Source organism: Python bivittatus, unplaced genomic scaffold, assembly GCF_059951505.1.
Source record: "Python bivittatus isolate LINGU-HERP-01145 unplaced genomic scaffold, Pbiv_v1 ctg000020_np1212, whole genome shotgun sequence".
In the NCBI taxonomy this organism is placed as follows: domain Eukaryota; kingdom Metazoa; phylum Chordata; class Lepidosauria; order Squamata; family Pythonidae; genus Python; species Python bivittatus.
The window spans coordinates 103,829,010-103,847,971 of NW_028277030.1; the positions used below are offsets into that span (position 1 = coordinate 103,829,010).

Sequence of the window (18,962 nt, forward strand, 5' to 3'; positions counted from 1 at the left end):
TAATCTTTGTAAATAGGGCATATAATATTCTGATTTTCTGGCTGCATGATACAAAGTGATCTAATATTGTCTTGATTTTTGTTGGATACCATGACATTTCGAAAACTCTAAAGGCTTGCTGAACTGCTGCTGATGTTGAAAGCTGCCTCCTGGGGGTTCTTGCCATGGTTGGGTGGCTTTTGGTACACGGTGGACGTTTTGGGGGAGAAGGGAAATCTATTACAGATTCAAATGGTTCTTCAAAAGGTACGCATCCAGTGTCTTCATTAGGGGATGTGGAAAATCCTGGGAAACTGGTTAACAAAAGAAGAGTAAAGTAGTAAAACTGAATATGTATGAATAGTGATCTAACCACTTTTTCTCATGTTGCTTACACCAGATATCATACAAGCGCAGTAGAGTAAATGTTGAAGGTGTACAAAATTACCTAAAATACAGAAAAACCAAATGCTACTATTTCTCTCTGCTTTTCTTCATGGCCAGCAAACGAACTGCAATTATCTCAAGCCTGCTTTGCATACATATCTTTTTGGGGATCACAATTTTGCTGAAAGATTACATCCATGCTCAGTTGTAGCTAAATTGTGGTTGCACCCTTACTTGAAAGGCAAGTGAAACAACCTTGCGATCATTCTGATTCTTATCTATTAAATTGATAAAAGAGTTATCAAAATAGTGAGTAGATGTATATGGACAACATCCAGTCTTCGATAGATTCTCACGGTGACAGGTGACAAAGGTGTTGTCCCTAGGGAAACCGAGTACTACTTTATTGTAAAAAGCAAAGCAATTTTTTCTTGGAAATTTAAATTTGAATATGAATATCCATTTTTTTTTACAATTAAAAAAAATGTGAGCTTTTGTCAGCAAAGATTTTGTGTTTTGGTTGATCAAACTTATTTATGTTTTCAAATCTCTATCTAGCCTTTAAATGGCTAGCATCAGTCCCTAGGCAGTTAACAGAATCGTTCAGAGCACCTAGTCTACCCCTCTTTCTGCTGCCAGTGCATAAAATATCCTGCTACAGTTGCTGAAAGTGAAGTGAAGTCTGTTTATCTTAAAACCCCTTGCTTGGAATGCTAGTTGCTGTTGCTGTTTTTCTTGCTGACCACCTCTTTATCTTGGCACTACAGGAAACAGAGGAGCTGGAGGAGGAGAAATCAGTTCTGCAGAAGGAGATTGCTGAGCTAGAAAAGGAGAAGGAGAAGCTGAAGTTCATGTTAATGGCTCACAGCCCCATGTGCAAGATCAGCCCCGAGGAGCACCGAACCCCTCCACCTCATAACCTCCAGGCCCTGCGGACTGGAATGAGTGGTGCTGTGGTGGTGAAACAAGAGCCTGTGGAGGAAGAGATCCCCTCTTCCTCCTCTGATCCTGAAAAAGGGCAGAGATCTGTCATTAAGCCCATCAGCATTGTTGGGGGGTTTTATGGAGAAGAGCCACTCAACACACCCATTGTGGTGACTTCAACTCCTGCTGTCACCCCTGGAACATCCAACTTGGTCTTCACCTATCCCAGTGTGCTGGACCAGGAGTCACCACTCTCACCATCAGAGTCCTGCTCTAAAGCTCATCGGAGGAGCAGCAGCAGCGGAGATCAGTCATCCGATTCCTTGAACTCTCCAACTCTGCTGGCACTGTAACCCTTTAGCCACCACTCCACCCAGTTACTCTTGGGGGAAAAGCCCCACCTCAAGATCAGAGACAGCACAATGGCATTCAAGCACAAGGCCAACAAGAGCCAGGAAAGGAAATGATGTTGCTCCAGATATTTCCTGAGACAGGAAGAATATAACAAATGAAAGCCATATCGGAGTGGAGTTGGTGAGCAGTAGTCACAATCCCAGGATCCAGTGGTGAGGGGTTTCCCTCACTCACCAATTACTGCAGTGGATGTGACCATCAGTAAATTGCTAGCCATTTTCCTATTAGGCTGATGAATGAACTGACCTGGCTCCTCCTCCTGCGCTAAGTAGTACATTCCAGTTAGTTGATCTCATTTGGGCCTTAACATTTTCTTGATTTTTGTTGGATACCATGACATTTCGAAAACTCTAAAGGCTTGCTGAACTGCTGCTGATGTTGAGAGCTGCCTCTTGGGGATTCTTGCCATGGTTGGGTGGCTTTTGGTACATGGTGGAAGTTTTGGGGGAGAAGGGAAATCTATTACAGGTCCAAATGGTTCTTCAAAAGTTATGCATCCAGTATCTACATTAGGGGATGGGGAGAGTGCTGGGAAATGAGTTAACAAAAGGAGAAAAGTCTCCTTGAAGACGACAGAGAGCAGTGCACTGTTTGTGTCTACAAAGGCTGTATCGGCAACATACCTTCGTCAGTGGGCCAGGAGAGGTGCCAAGCGGGCTGGGGAAATGCCAGAGTGGGTTTCCACTAAGCCTTTGTCTCTGGCATGATGTCTTTTGTAATTAGTGTTTGTCAAATCTGTTGCTGGACCCTATGTTTTCTTTCCTTTTGACTGTCAGCCACCTTGGGTGTGATGCTGCCTCCTCTGAAGTATGCCTGGCTCACGTGCTGGTGCTGTTTCTCAAACAAAGCCACCAGCTTCCAGGTTGTGGACAGTTGCCTTTGCACAGTGCTGCCATTCTTCTCATGACTGATCAGGAAAGGGGATGAATTGAGGGAGAATGTGCAGGAAGCTAGCTGGAAGCTTCCTTGGAGAATTTTTCCCCTTTGGCTGACTTTCACTCATCAGGGCCTGGCCAGCATTATGTGTATTGCTGTCTGTCAGGCCAAGTTGGTTGGTTCTTTCCCCTTTTGCTGGTCCTAGCGACAACTAGAGAAAAATGGATTCTGCACCTTGCCTCCTGCTGCACTTGGTCTCTAAACTCTTAACTAAATATGGCTGTTGAAAAACCTGTGCTCACTACTGAAAAAGGCAGCATGATTCACTTATGTACATCCCCTGCAGTGCCAAGCAAAATTTTGTTTAATGCAACTGTACTTAAAGAATATACAGCTTTTTGCAGACATGCTCACAGATGAATTGGAGAGAGGTTTGCTAGATCTTCATCTGGTAGAAGACAGTTTTACTGTAAAACCTGTTCTTTGCGAAACACCTCATTTAGTTCAAGTTAATGACAAACATATTAATGATAGGGGTCTGCTTTCATTTTCTTTTATGTGATCTCTGGGTGAACTAGGCGAGGAGGCTGAGGGATTTTTGACCCCATTGTGCTCTTCAGAGACCAGCTTTTTGAGTTCAGGCAGGACCATCTTCAAGCCATGTTAACTCCCGTAGTGAGCATTCTTGCCTCCCTCCAAGCTTTACCTTAACAGCTGGGGAACTGCAGTCTTGAGTTGAAGTGTTTCCACTGATGTCAGTGACCACATTCCTGTTTATTTTTAATGCATCTGGATCACAGCCATAGTTAAGAATATAATGCTAGGCCATTTGATCAGAGTTTCTAGCTAACGAAGAGTTTTTTAGAATGATCTAGATTATGTTTTTTCCAATAAGAGAAGTCAGATTCAGTGACCTGAATCAATTCCAGAGAATTTGAGTACTGTAAAGGTAGTGTTTCTTTCAAGTGGAGCTCAGCCCTTGTGATTTTGTGGACATGTCCGTGTCATTTTCTGGACAACAACGATGGCTTGCTTCTTCAAGGATGTTTTTAGGCTCTTAAATCTAATCTGCAACCTGGAATTCCGAAGAGGTCTCCCAAATACTGACTAGATCCATCCAAACTCCACTTAGCTTCCAAGCCCAGAAATGGCTGATAAAGTTGTATTATCTATTTTTGCCTATGCTGGCCATAGGGAAAAAAATCTGGATTATTTCTGGCCACTGGTAGTTGAGCTGAGTACATCTAACCGCTAAGCACGTCCTAGACATTACTTAACACTATCAAGTTTCTCTTTACAGCAATAAAAGCCAAATACTTGCTTTATAGGGAAAAAAAGGCTGTACAAACTGATTTTTCTAGCTGTTATCTCCTATAGCAAACTCTGTGTTCACTGAAATAATTTAAATCAGCCTTCCCAATTTATGCCCTACTTGCAACACCAGTCTGAGCCGAAAGTCATGTGGCAAACAATGAGTTTTTCTCCAAATGTGTTGAACTGTGTCAAGTTGAGGAAGACTGATGTAAACCCAGAATAAAAAGTTTTGTCTATAGCTGCTTTTTATATACATGTTAAAAATGTTTTATTGCTCAAGATTCAGACTCAAGCATCTCTTATTTGGTATTTTAAGGAGGATTCTGCTTATAATGGGATGGGAAAAGCCAGCAACTTCTTGTCACTAGAGTTACAAGGAACTGCTCAAGATACCTATGTCAGAAGTAAGGGGCCTCCGCTTGCCAGGGATTCTCTGCCTTAGTGGGTCAGAAATAAAACTCTGCCATGGCTCCCTTGGCCCAGTCTCCATATTCTTCTTAGGCATTAATGGGAAAACTAAAGAGTGAATTAAATAATCTGCACTGCCAAGCTTGGAAGTTAAAGGATTATTGACAGAAAAGGACAATATTCTGTGAAATTTCTCATTCTCTTAAAGTGTGCCAATAGCATAGTTAGTTATGCAGTTGCATGTTGAATCTATAATTTTGCCATCATTCTGCAGATAAACCTGCAGCTAATATGTGCTTTCTAAGAAGTGTTACTCCAGAAAACTTGGAGAATTGAAGAAAATACCCGAGTAGTGATCCTTTTGTTCTAGTTCCATGAAGCAGGAGATGATAGTGCTGAGGTCAGTCAGATAGATGATAGGTGGAGTTTATGGAAGAGTTCCCTTTAAAAAATATTCCAAGCTTGGCTGAAGGAAGAGCCATCCTAAGCGATGCTTTTAGATATCTAGACTTCTCTAATTGGTTCTGGTCGTAGTCTCAGATCTCTCTCCAGATAATGTTAGCTTGATTCTTGTTTATTTTTTATACCAGTGGGTTTGTGTGCTCCAGTTGGATGATGGTTCCTGGAGCCTAGCAGCAGTAGCTTTATGTTTGGTTCATCCAATCTTGCTACTTCAAGCAGGTTGAAGTAAATCAAGCCATTATGCTCTTCCAGTAAATTGTGCCTTTATGGCTAATACCTTTGGTCATCCTTGCTGTACAATTGGTTCATTGTTGTGTTCAGGCTAAGCACTGCCATATTTTGGGTAGTTGAATCCAGCTTTTATTCCAATTTTGGCTTTTCTTTGACATCTTTTTAAATATGTACATTTATACATTTGAAATGGCATATTGTGCATCTTTTCTTCTGCTACACGAGTGTAACTGCTGTAAAATGTTTGCATGGCACAAGCTCTTGTTTTTTTTTGCTTTTTCTTACTCTTTTTTCCACAAGTTTGTGATCTACAGAACAATTGACAGAGACCTGTGTTTTATAGTTGTCACAACTTGCTGAAGGTGACATAGTAGTGGGAATAATTTAGCCTTTTGAAGGCAATACAGGATGGCATCTTACCCCTGGCTGGTGGTGATAAATAACATCTCAGTTTTAGTTTTCTGTGGCACAGTTCTATGAGTAACAAGCTTGTGTGTCAAGTTCCAATAACAGCTTTTGTGCAATAAAGCAAACTTGAGAAATTTTGTAGAGTAGATTGTGCCCAAATCTTTTACAATCTACAGGATTTATACCAAACTTGCAATGTTTAGGTATCTGATCTGGCAATGTTTTGCCCAGCTACTTTAAAATTAAAGTCTTATATGCATGCCTTTACAGAAAGCAATTCCTGTTCTTGCAGTATTTTGGAGAAAACGTAGCATTTTTTTTTTCAGAGAAAAAATCTATTTGTCTCCCAACACTAATGCATTTTCTGACTCTCTTTAAATTCTTGCTTTCTATCCATTCCAGTTCTAATGTTTATACTTGATTTTTTCTTTCCATTAGAACACAATCCAGCAAATACTTTGCAACTTCTGAATTTTAACCTGTTTTGCCCTGGTGACACAACTAGGGATGGTGTAGTCACTGGGTTTGATGAATTTTTCTCATTAAACCAGCTGAATACTTGTGATGTAACAGGACCTGAGGTCATCATAACAGTATCAATAGTTTTTTTTATTCTCTATCATATTGTTTTATTTAATTGATCCACTAAGTTCATTTGAACTTAGCAGTGTGCTGCTTCTGTATTCCACCTGATCCTAAAACATTCATTGATTTCTTATTTATTGGCAAGCAGACATTTTTTGTGTCTGCTCCAGTGAATCTGCCCACTATTAATTCAAACAACTATTTTTTATGCCAAATTAATCAGAGTGGGTCAAATATTTTAAAAGAGGATGCATATATAATGTTTACATCTTTTTCTTTGCCACAGATCTGGATTTGAAAAAGATCTTTTTTCCTACTGATTTTTTAAAATCCTGATTTTTCTTTTTTAAATAAAAATAATTATGCATGGGTATGGGTTAATAATTTCTCCCCTTCCTTTTGTATAATTTTTCCATGAGTTGGCTTAGTGCTTCATTTTGGTTTTTGCTGTTGTTCAAATCTGCATGAATGTCTCTTCTTTTTAGAAATGGTGCACATACGGTTTACTAGTCCCAGTTTCATGTTCTTTTCATTCATGAGAATTATTGTTTTCTTGGGGTGTTTTCATTAAGCCATAAGTATCTGATGGTGTGCAATAAACACTAGGCAAGTGCTTTCAAAAAAGGTTCGTATCTCAGTTGTAAAGTATGCGCTTTGCAGACAAAAGTCTCCAGAGCTTCTCTAGGTAGGACTGCCTCAATTGCTGAATGAAACAAACTTATCATAAATCACTTTCATAAACATAAATAAATCACTTTCTGTTTCCTCCAAAAATCTGTGGTTTCTATGACAATGTCAACACACCATTTAGGTGGCAGTTTTGCATATCAGTATAAATCCTAGTGCTTGTTTTATTCCAATTCATTAAAAATCCATTCTGCAGGCAGAAAGATCTAAAATGGGCTAGCAGAATACGATTAAATTCCCACAGCGAGAGCAGAAATTATGCCCTTCCATTATATCCATTGGTTTCTATTGTGTTGGGTCTTTCTCATTAACGACAAAGAATGTTGATGTGATTCCATATTCAGGCTGGTGAAATAGATTTTCTAATGTTTAGTGCACATCGCTACTCTTGGCTTACACAAATGGAAAGAAAAACATGGCAAAAAATGGGAAATCTGCAAGAACACCAAACTGTACACGTGCATACATATTTTATAATTCTGGAAAACAAAGCCAGAAGAACTGAAGGAAGTAAATATTTTTATGTCTCTCTCTACAAACCTCATGAGATTAATAAGAACCATAAGGACTCAGGGGAAATTTGGAGGGAGAAAAGCACCAAAACTTTCTTACCTATATATGGTGGGGGGGGGGAATTCCCCTATATAAAATGTATAGAGAAATGGTTTCTATATATGCATTTTCAGTCTTCTGCAGATCATAAGATAAAGCAAGAAGAATTCTTTCAGTACAAAAGAATCAAAACTATTTTTCTGTCCTAGAAAATGGTTCTCCTTCCTTCCTACTCTATTGAATCTTAAGACTGTTCCGATTTCTTCTTTGTGGCTGTTTTGATGTGGGAAAAAAAAACAGAATTATGTGTTGAAAATAGACATTTGGTCTCTCTCAGTGAGCAGATAAATGTTGTGTGTGTGTATAGATTCTACTGTGTAGTCCCAATAAATATTGGTGAGAAGAAGTGCATCTTCATTAGCACAGTAAATTAATGGTATAAAGTGAAAAAATGCTTTAGGACAAAAGGGCCTGATCTCTTTTGTTTATATGACTGTGATCTTAAATGCATTCACCTTAGATGTATGTACACCAGTGATAAAATCAGTAGAGAAAATTGTTTCAGTGATTTGATTTTTGTCACCATATATACAAATCCATAGAAACCGTTACATATATTTTTTTTCCACACATCCAAAGTTTTGTTTTCCTTTTTCTCCAATATGGGATGAAATAAGTTTTGATAGAAGTTATTTAAATTGGGAGCCCTTTTCTGAATGTCTGTGTAGATCTCTCATTGGCAGAGAAGCTTGCCTGAGTGGTCATCTTCTTATTCCTTTTCTTGTAATGCAGGCCTACAATATTTGCACTAAAATTACAAAAATGATGGTATGGAGATGGGTTAGAGAAAGCTTGCTGCTATGAAAGAAAGAACTTAAAATAATGGCCATGCTTTTACAGGTTTAATGTAGTACCATTTTGTAAAATGAAATCAATCTAGATGGAAAAGAATGAAGGTTTTATATATATGTGTGTATGTATAAAATTATAATTATTATTTTTTACTTTCTCTTGCTGTTCATTTCCACATCCCATTTGATTCTATTCTGTGTTCTTTCATTGCTACTTTTGTGATTGTGTTCATTAACCCCTATCCCCAAGTTTAAACACTTGTAAATGATGCTTTCATGGCACTGCGGACACCTTTTTTGTTTGTATAGTGAGATCTAACTGGAGTTCTTCTCTCTCTTCAGTTGAATTCATTAAAAAAAATCTCTTTGTTATGACCAACTGAATGCTTATATTTTCCTTCTCTCTAAACAAGAATGGCTGATGTTGCCAGTTGCTTCTTGGTGTGGTAATTCAGAGGGATTCTTCCATCAAAAGAAGGAGCCTCTGAAATTCAGAACTGAAGCATTTCTGGGAGATGCTAAATGCTCAAACTCTTACGTATGACAGCATTCCACCAATATTTTTGCCTTGCTGTGCAGGACAGACAAGGGGTAGTATAAGAGAGGGCGTGGCCTCATAATGGTTATCTGCACAAAGAAGACATCCCTACAATCATAAAAGTTTTAAAAATGTAATTCATGGTGAAAATAAGGAGCGCTCTATACACATCTGTTTGCATATCCAACATTCTTTCCTAAAGAAGCAACCTTGTGTTTTGAATGGCTGCCCAGGAGTTAGACAATCAACAGGTGTCTGTTTTCTTGCCACTTGGATTTTTTCTGCTGCATAGCTTTTAAAGGCACTAGAATCTAGGCCAAAAATATTATTTCCTCTCAATTCCAAGGTTAGAGGTTTTTATGCGTGCACACACATATACGTAAGTGCATACATACCTCCATGACACATCTGGAAAGGGGCAGGATTTTTTATTTTTTAAGAAGCTTGGACAGCTGGGAATAAAGATGGCACCTTACAGAAATCATTTCTGTGACTCCTTGGTATCTGCGGAATTTATTTTGCAGAAATGTGTAGAGTGTATTTTTAGAGTGTAGAGACTCATCATTATAGAACAAGTGCATTTGGTGAGATCCTTTTTCTGCAAATCTTTAGAGTGTCTGAATCTGGTGATTCCAGCTAGTCAAGATGGATGCCGTATGAGACTCAAAAGAAGTCTGTGGAGGACTTGTAGCAGCCAGTAGGTGCATTTGCACAACATTCCTTCAGAGACTACTGCTGTGCTTGCTGGCTGTGAGACTGAAAGGATGTTGGTATAAAGTACTATATGTGGACAATCAGTAATGATATGGTGATGACATGCATTATTGTAAAAAAAAACTCTTTCCCTTTCATCCCCCTCGCCCCCCCCCCCCCCACAACAGTTACCTGATTGTTGTTTAGGGAGAGAAAATAAGTTATGAGGGCCAGCCACAGCTCAATGAGCAGCATTACAGCTATTATTTCCATCCATAGAATTCTTTGCAACAATTAAGCAAAGGAGGTAGCACTGCCAGGTACCCAACCCAATGTCCTTGGGGCTTTAAGAAAGGGTTTAAATGCTATGGCCCTTTCCCCACTTTTCTTCTAAGCGTTTGTGAATGAAAATGGGGGTAAGGCTCACTAACTAAATTTAACTTAATTTTGAGGGATCCTTTATGGCTTCTACTGGACCTGAGTTACTATTCTTGGTGACAGTGGGCACCAGCAGGTGATTGGAAGCCTGTCCAGCATTGCCATATTGAGGCCCTGTGGAGAAATATCTTTCCAAATCCTTGGAACCTGGAGCACGTGTTGACAATGGCTTGGCCCTGATGATGACTCTCAAGAAGCTCACTTGTGATTCTAAGTGCTATTGCTGTGCCTGACAAATGACATTAAAACAGGAGCAGCAGGCCACAGGACACAGTGTGGCTACTGAATTTTTAAAGTGCAATAAGCACTTTGGTCTCTATTAAAAAATGCTTCCCAAAACACTTTCAGAGGATGTCCGGGTGCTATGTACATGCTGTATTCTGTACTGGGATCATTCCAGATGAAGCAGAAGCTGTTGCCGTTTCTAGTCCAGTTGTTTTTGTCCATTCTAGGTAATACAGGAAAGAAACTGTCTATGCTACTTAGCAAGTTGCTTGATACCAGATCAAGCAAGCTATTTATCTAATATTGTCTATTTAACTATTGTCTCACACGTGCAATAACTTTTACCTGCTCTTTTTTTTTTAAATACAAAGATACAAAATACTTTAATGACCAAGTATAAAATATACACAAGGAATTTGTCTTCGGTGACGAACAGCAAGATCAACGGTGCGTTTGGATAGCAACAGAAAAATAATAAACAGTAACAATAACACTGCCCAGTAAAATAACTTTTTCAAAGGGAGAAGCCACTGTCCAGTACATATCAAATCATATAGTATTTAACAGAGCAATGGCACAGGGGGAAAAACTATTCCGATGTCTAGATGTTTTAACATATGGTGCTCTGTAGCGCCATCCTGAAGGAAGAAGTTGGAACAGACTATACCCAGGATGGGAAGAGTCTGCAGATATCCTCTCTGCCCTCCTTTTAACCCTCACAGTATATAGTTCTTCTATAGAAGGCAGGCGGGTCGCAACTATCCTTTCTGCAGACTTAACTATCTGTTGGAGTCTGAGTCTGTCCTGTTTGGCTGCGGAATCAAACCAGACAGTTATAGAGGAACAGATAACAGACTCAATGATTCCCCTGTAGAACTGTACCAAGAGCTCCCGGGATAACTTAAACTTCCCAAGTTGCCGCAGGAAGAACATCCTTGCTGTGCCTTTTTAATGATGTGCCTTTAATTGCTGTGCCTTTTTAATCTAAAGATGTCATAACACTTTTTAGTACAATTAAAAAAATGATCAAACTTAGTCACACACACCATGCCAAATACAGCATTCTCTGCTAAGAGTAAGAACTGTACTGGTCAGTTTTGGCACACTTGGCTTGTATGCCACAAGTGCAATCAAAGTTTTGCCCTGGGTATGTCCATTCTATTCTAGGCAAGCTAGGATTTCAAATCTAGAGACTACTTTGCAAGTCAACATTTTGTTGCTTAATCTACCAACTAGAAGGCATATGCAATATATACAACCTTAGAATTTAGGCAAAAAAAAAAAGTCCAGTTAGTTCTGGATTCACTGATATATACCATGTGCTGCATTTCGAGGCCCTCTTTGTCCACAGTGTTCTTTTCAAGCAGTGCCAGATTGTTTTTCTTCAAAGATTATAACCATCATCTGCACAATTCCTACCTAAGCTGTCTTTCAGCTTCAACATACAGTCCCACAGACTCTGGCATCTCAGTGCAGTTACTATAATTTGGATCTGAAGGATGAAATTACATGGTAGTGCAAACCTCGTGATTTCAACCCCCTTTCTGTGGGAAGCTGAGTTAATCCACCACACTTTTCCTTCTCGCAGGAGTTCTGTTATTTCGGTCCCATTTTTTCTTCCTCTTCTTAATGCCCCAAATAAATATGAGAAAAGCTTTCTCATTAGCAGTTTGCTTTTGGAAACTGCTTATATTAACATTATTAACCTAGGACATCCCCATTAAGGATAAAATTATTCTATAGTTCCTGTTTGGATGATGATTTTCAGGGCCTAGAGCTGACAGACTTGCAATTTGGGGGGGGGGGGAATCTGAATGTCTTTTAAAATATGCATACAAAACTCTTGATTTTTTGCAAGGAGAATCATGGTTTAAAGAAAGCCTGCTGTAAAAGTACAGACAAAAAATAAGGCCAACCAAAGTTTATCATGCAGCCTGCAACATTTCAAGATTCTTAGATTTTTGTCTTAAAGACAAAATAAATGATTTTAACAGTTTTTAAAAATTAATATACTGGACCAAAATTCTTACGAAAATCTTGCTCCTTCATTTGTACAATTCAATGTTTGAATAATTCCCTGGACGATGCCACCTCCTGTTTGTTTGATGGAGCTTCTCAATTATTGTACGTAACAGATGTTACTATAATTAGTTGTCCCAATTAGAAGGGCTTGATACATTTATTAAATATAAATAGTAAAAATGGTCTTCATTTTGGGGAGGTGGAATAATTGTGGGCCATTTCCCAATTATCATTTCACTGAATATTAACAACATTGGTATCTATCAGAGACTATCTCAAAACTTGTTTTCAACACCTGTATCACTTATCATACCAATTGGTTATTAGCGAATCAAATATTTGAAATAGTTTTGAAGATTGCTTGGAGATGTTCACACGGCAGTTCACTAAGTCAGCTGCTCCCTCAGTTAACTGGTTCACCCCAAAGGATAATAGATGATGAGCCAGACAATAAGGATTAGCTGATTTCTTAATCCCCTTTAAAGAACAGCGGTAAGCAATCAGGGTGATCACCATTACAGTTGGAGTCAGAAGGCTTACCCCCACTTCCTTTCTGCCCATTTTCCATAACTCAAATGGAAAAGTAAAAACAAAAGATGGAGTGCCTAGAAAAGGCCAATTTTGCATGGCTTTTTTAGGACAGTGTGTCTCTTTAAGTGAGAGGAGAGAGCTAACAATCCACCCAGCCCTGATCAGACAACACAGTTGATCAACAAACTGGGGAAGCGTTTCAGGTCAACACTATTTAGGCATTGAGATACAGAATAAATTTTGTGGGGAAATGGAGGAACAAAACAATTATGTGCATAGTGCTATGTAAGGCGCACTGAAAGCTCTGAGTTTCTGGTTCTGAAACATTTAGCTGTTGGTAGCTAAAACTAATCTGTTCTGTGTCAAGTTACTGGCGTTAACTGGCTGGTTTAGAATGTTTGCATGCTAATGCTCTGATCCAGTTAAGTGTGTCATGTAAACAGGTCATTGTCAACATTAGTAATTGCTACAAAATATTACATAGGGACAACATTCCAGAGCACAGAATTTAAAAAGAGAAACAAAGGAGGTGCTTGTCAGCAGGATCACTCCAACTATAGTTTTCACTCTTGAAACTAGGGCAACAGCCATGGAAGCTCCACACCCATTTGGCCTGATTTCCTGTTTTGAAAGGTACCCAAGACTTCCCTCAAAGAGGAGACATTAAAAAACCTACAATAGATACCTTCTCTCTCTTGCAGGTCAGAGAAGATTATTGTAGCAATGCAATATATTGTATTCTGGTTATCTCCTTGCTCAGCTGTGAGTATATATCTTTTTACTCTCTGCTAATATTCAGTAGATGCAATAGCTGAACCTGAGCTATGTTATCTGGATGAAGATAGAGTGGCTACTGTTTGGCTCTATCTCTGTAGAAGATTTGGACTGGCAGAAATACCCTGATTAAATTAAGGCCAAAGCACAATTCATTTATTTATATTTCTATTTATTTATACATCTCATTTATACAGCCGCCCATCTCACACATAGCAATTCATATTGGGGTATTCATGTTAGAGGGAGCAGCCTCAACATTTCTGAATGAATGGTGGTGGAAAAATGGAAAACATGTATCTGAAATTGCAGAATCTATCATAATCAGGAAATCATACAATAGTTTATGAAGACAACATCTTCCATAAATCAAAGAACAAATCACAGAACAAGCATGCTGATTATGCAAAGTCTGAATTCGTTAGTTACTCAGTGGAGCCAACCTGAATAATGGATATTATTACCATTATTACTAAAATTAAAATTTAATTAAAATTTTGCTTTTATTCCAGTAACTTTAGGGTAATGCCATTTTATCAAAATTCTTAAGATAATTTAGCATGAGAGTGACTGACCTAAGTTGCTCTATGACCTTCCCAGGTGAGTAGACACTTGAATTTTGACCTCTGCAATCTCACTGTGAACATGCTATTGTCTGGTGAATACTATTCTCTTTATCATACAGGCATTAACATCACACACTCCATTAAACCAAGATTTATGTTAACCATATTTGTGGAAGTGTTGTTAAGTCGTAACCCATGGTTTCCAAATGACAATGGCTAAGGCCACATATGGGGCTAGGCCAAATTCAAACAACCAGCATTAGACCATAGCGGGATGTTTAAACACCTGCTCTGTAGAAGAACCAGTAACACTTCCAAATGTTTTAAGCCAACTGATACTGAGGTAAATGAATACAGTCCCGGAGCAGCCAGCTTTTGGAGTCATTTCTGTAACATTCCTATTGGTTGGCCTTCTCCAACCAGATGTCCTCCAGATATGTAAGATTACAGCTCCAACAATTTCTAGCTGCCAGCCATGCTTACTGGGAGTTTTGGGGGATGTAGTCAGGTCATTTGAAGGGGGGGGTCAGAAAAATCAAAATGGCAGTCTCAACTATGCATATGAAATCCCCTTGCGCATAAAAAGGGGCAGGGCTTCAGACTGCCATCTTGACTTTTTTGAAAACTCCTGCAGACAATCCTGGATGTGGGCCAACACCAGGTTAGGGAGGGTTGTTTTAGGTGTTTCCTTCCTGGACTGGAATGTTCCTCAATATCTGGACATCTGGACATACCTGCTAATACTTCAGAATCAGAAATAGTAATATAGAAAAATAAAAATAGGGACATGAATACTTCAATGTCTTACAAAGCACAGTGTATAAAATTGCTTGCTCACCCAGTTTTTCCCCTCCCCCCCGCACATGTTCTCTCTCTCAAGCTGTAAAGGAATCGTTTTCATATAACTCCAATCAAACAAGTCATCCAAATATATATATATATATATATATATATATATATATATATATATATATATTTGTGTACTTTGTATTTATACCCAGGTTAAGGAACTTTCTACAGCTGAGTTCTGGGAAAGGTTTTGGGGGCCACATTTCAGTTTCCATGGCACTAAATCGGAAGAGAGAAAGCCAAAAAGACGCTGCTAAAATAATTAACAGCATCAATTCTCCTTGACTGCTTACTCAGTAGTAAGTAAGAGCATCTGTTGAGAAAACGTATTTCTCTGCACATATTAGGAAGTGAGTCTCCCTAGATTCAGGGCAGCGTATTCTCATGTTTGTATTTACAACATTGCAGCCTTCTTAAAAGGGATTAAACAATAAGCGTGCCACAGAAATAACACAACAGCCCCCTCCTTTTTTTTTCCTGACCAATATAAAATCATCTATGGAGCACTTGTCCCTATTTAGAATTCTCTGATAAATGGTTCTTTGCTCAATGGTATCTATGCCTATTCAGATGTCAGTTCAACTAAACTCAGTGAGACTTTGTGCCAGGTCAAAAGCTACGGCAACAACCCTAAACAGTTTTAAACAACACCAAGCAAAATCAGAAGTACTGACTTCATTGGCAATGGTTTCTGAAAGAAGGCAATCGTTCCTTCACCTCCATACCTCTCTTCTGATCATTGTCTTATAACTTATAAGCATAATACCATTAGGAAAAACATATTTATAATTTACGCCTCGTCAGAATGTTCAGATGGTTAAATTCACTCATAAATTACCCTGCTCTCCCATTGCTCAAGTGAATATTAAACTCCCAGATACAAAGAGAATAGCAGCTCTAGATTATAGAGAGGAGATAATTGGTTAAGTTTGAAAATTCACTGTTATTGGGGCCTTTGCTCTGAACTGGCTTCAAAAAGAACATGCTTCCAGCAACAAGAAGATAAACTCTCCATTAATAAAGTGGGCATCAAATGAACATGGCTTGAAGAAGCCTTCTGCAGCAAAAATTAAATTAATTTTTTATTTAGAATTTAATTTTATATAGAATTTTAATTAATTCTAATTAAAAAAATAGAAATGTTTTGAAAAGCAAAGTATGGGGAAAATAGCATTTATTGATTTTAGCATTTTAGGGCCCAGGGTTTTCTGGAACAGTGTTTTGTTATGGGATTGCAATTTGAAAAACATAGTGGTCCTGCAGGAGCACAGGGAGGGGGGTAAAAATATGAGGATTGGCTACAACCTCGTGATCAAAGCCCCCCCCCCCCCCACTACATGAATCAGTGCATGTTGAAAAGGGGTGGAGCTTTTTAAAAGGATCACAGATGCCATCTTGACATTTTTGACACACGCCCCAGTGCATGCCCTGGAAATGTGTAAGTTTGTTGGGATGAGATGTTCCGCTTCCAACCAGCTATTCCACAGCCTTGAACTGCATAGGTAATAGCAGGCTACTTAAATGTCAGAAGGAAGAGCTAACTCTCCCTTCTGACCTTTATCTATCAATCTATTCATCACAGCTTGAAGATGTGGACAGGTTGGGACTGACGGCTGCTCAGACTTGCATGAGCCTTTACTCACTTGTGTCTAATTGCATCACCAACATGCCCCACAACCTCTTTTTCCTGCAATGTCCTCACAGCTTAATCTGATCCCCAGCCCACACCTGAAGCAGTCTTAAGTCACCCTTACATAGGCTTTGCTATGGAAACAATGATGCCCTTTACCAACCATTCTGTCAGTGGGGCAGCTAGATGACCCTAGAGGGCCTCCCTAGCACCTATGGGCTACTACAGGGTAGTGTGGGCACACCCCTCTGCCAATGCCTGGACCTGTATTTCAAGGCCATTCTGCTTTGGGCCCAGTTCTAACCAGGTTGCCCCCATCCGCCCCCCATACTCACTAGATCTCTAAGCAATTCTCCAGCAAATAGACCTGAATGAACAATAACAGCAGCTGACCAGAGGTGTGGGAGACGGGGAGGGGGGAGAAGGCAGAAGGCTCCAAAATGGAACAGAAGAGAGAGACATACACAGAAACATTATTTCTCTGTGGTGCAACTGCTCCAGTGTTTGTCAATTTGCTGTTCAGGCTATTCTTGAATTATGCTAAACCCATTACCAAAAGGAACCTGATTATCAGCTCTTAAAAGCTCATGTGGGGCAGGTTCTGGATACCAATTAGTACTCTTTCAGAAGGGATTGTTGTCTTCCTTGTGCAAAACCAAAGTGAGTTTTGACAGCTGGCTAACCCTGTCAGATTGGCCGGCTGACAAAACTCTCACCCTGCCGAGCCCATCCCTATCCCACTTTAAGGAGAATGATTCATGGATATTTCTCTACCAGCTGATGACATTTGGTGGCAGGGGAAGGAAACAGAGCTAGAGGAATCTATCAGTCCCTCTCCTTCATTTGCCCTATATGCCTAATGAAGGGTGACATCATTTACTGGCATTACGCCTGAAGCAGGATAGGCAACATCAATGAGATCAGCAAATTATATGCCAATATAGTTTTATGCCAGCTCAAGGACTGGTGGATAGCACTTTAACTCAGCTGTGAGGAAGAACTGTAAAATTGAAAGAAACTCCATGGGAAAGAGAATGTGAGAGAATGTGTTTATGCTTATATTTTTGTCCTGCTGGTCTTCCAAAACCTCAAGATAGCACATAAAGGTCTTCCCCAACTCAATTGTTTTCCTCACCTTAGTTCTGTAGTGGAGACTAATCTGTGTATTTCTCTGCATTATTGAATGGGGGACTTGAACCTGAAACTTCTGCTTTGGCTCTTCAACTATAGCTTTCCGCTGGCCTAGGATTTCCTTTCATAGTTCATGCTGACCTCCATATGGAAAGAAGGCTTCCTGGAATGCTTTTTCAGTGATTTTTTTAGGAGGATCTTCAGATAGCTATATTGGCATCCATAGTGTATCATCTAATACAATGTATAATCTAGGAAACACTTGGCATTACTATTCAGGGCTCCAAGAATCATCTCCATTTTTTAGACTGAGGATGTTGGGATTTGCACGCCAGATCTGAACCGAAAGAAAATTATGAGAGGCTGATAGCTCCAGTGGCATCTTTACTATTTCTTCACGCTGGTCTCAGGGAGCTTCTAAAGTAGGGACTGTAACTATAGTTGCTAGATCTGTCCAGCGCTTAGTATTCAGAGACCAAAGGATGCTTGGGAACATGTAATGGTGAGAATGTAGCACCTGTCTGCTACTCCTTAAAGCAACTGTACCTTTCTATAGGATCATAAAGCTGCAATACAATCCCAGGAAAGTACAAGTTGGTTGAAGGAGTTGCAGACAGATGCTACATTTTGATCCTCGGGCACTCCAAAAGCACCTTTGTGCCTTTAAATCCAAAGCACTGCACAGCCCAACTGTTTGCTACCTAATTCAGTTTTATTTTTTGCAGCGTTATTCTGTTATTGTAAGTCCCTGTGAGAACTGCCTAAAGTATACATTCTCCAAAATGAACTGAGGGCCAAGTGGAATGAGGCTTCTCCTCCTCTTTCTTTATACATATACAGAAGTCATTGCTCGCTTGCTTAAGAGGCCAGGTGAACAAATGGCATCATCAAGGTGAGGAACAACAGGAGTTGACTATAGGGCCTTTTTGAATTATGGGCCTGGAGAGCTCTGAATCTTGCTCTCATATGAATTCTCATACGGTCCAACCAATGTTAGGAATATCTGCCAGGGGCTGGGACAAAAAAAATCATTTAAACAAACCCCTTTCTCTCATCCTTGGTCCATCTATCTGCAATAGAGCGATAATAATACTGATTCAGCTTACAAAATGTCATTTACCAAACAAAATTGCAAATTAGAATTAAATAATGCAGGGGAAATGCTTTGCACTCTAGAATAGGGTTACCAGATCTGGGCTGCAAAACTGCAGGAGCAAAAAGATACATAAAATTCTAAAGTAGTGGTCTTCTGGATTTTTGCAGCCCAGGTCTCATAGCCCTACACATGAAACACCATCATCTTCTACCACAATATAAAGCATGCAGGAGACTTGATTTATACATGCAACAGAATGAGACAGAAGTGAGAATGAGATCTTTGCCTCCTAAAGCAATAGAATTAACTGTAAAATGTTGCATTGTATAAGGGGAATTACATTTTAAATATTTCCCTCTAGTAAAAATTCCTTTATGTAGCACATAATTGT

General features: G+C 39.4%; 1 protein-coding gene across 3 annotated transcripts in view; it reads left to right on the top strand.

Moving 5' to 3' along the window:
- Positions 1-8,457, top strand: part of FOSL2 (FOS like 2, AP-1 transcription factor subunit) — a 33,402-nt gene extending 24,945 nt beyond the window's left edge. For all 3 annotated transcript variants that reach the window (XM_007439562.3, XM_088145661.1, XM_007439563.4), the window contains one exon: positions 1,134-8,457. In XM_007439562.3, coding sequence (XP_007439624.1) covers positions 1,134-1,643 — 510 coding nt within the window. In that variant the 3' untranslated portion in view covers positions 1,644-8,457. The remainder of the gene's footprint in view (positions 1-1,133) is intronic.
- Positions 8,458-18,962: the final 10,505 nt, after the last annotated feature.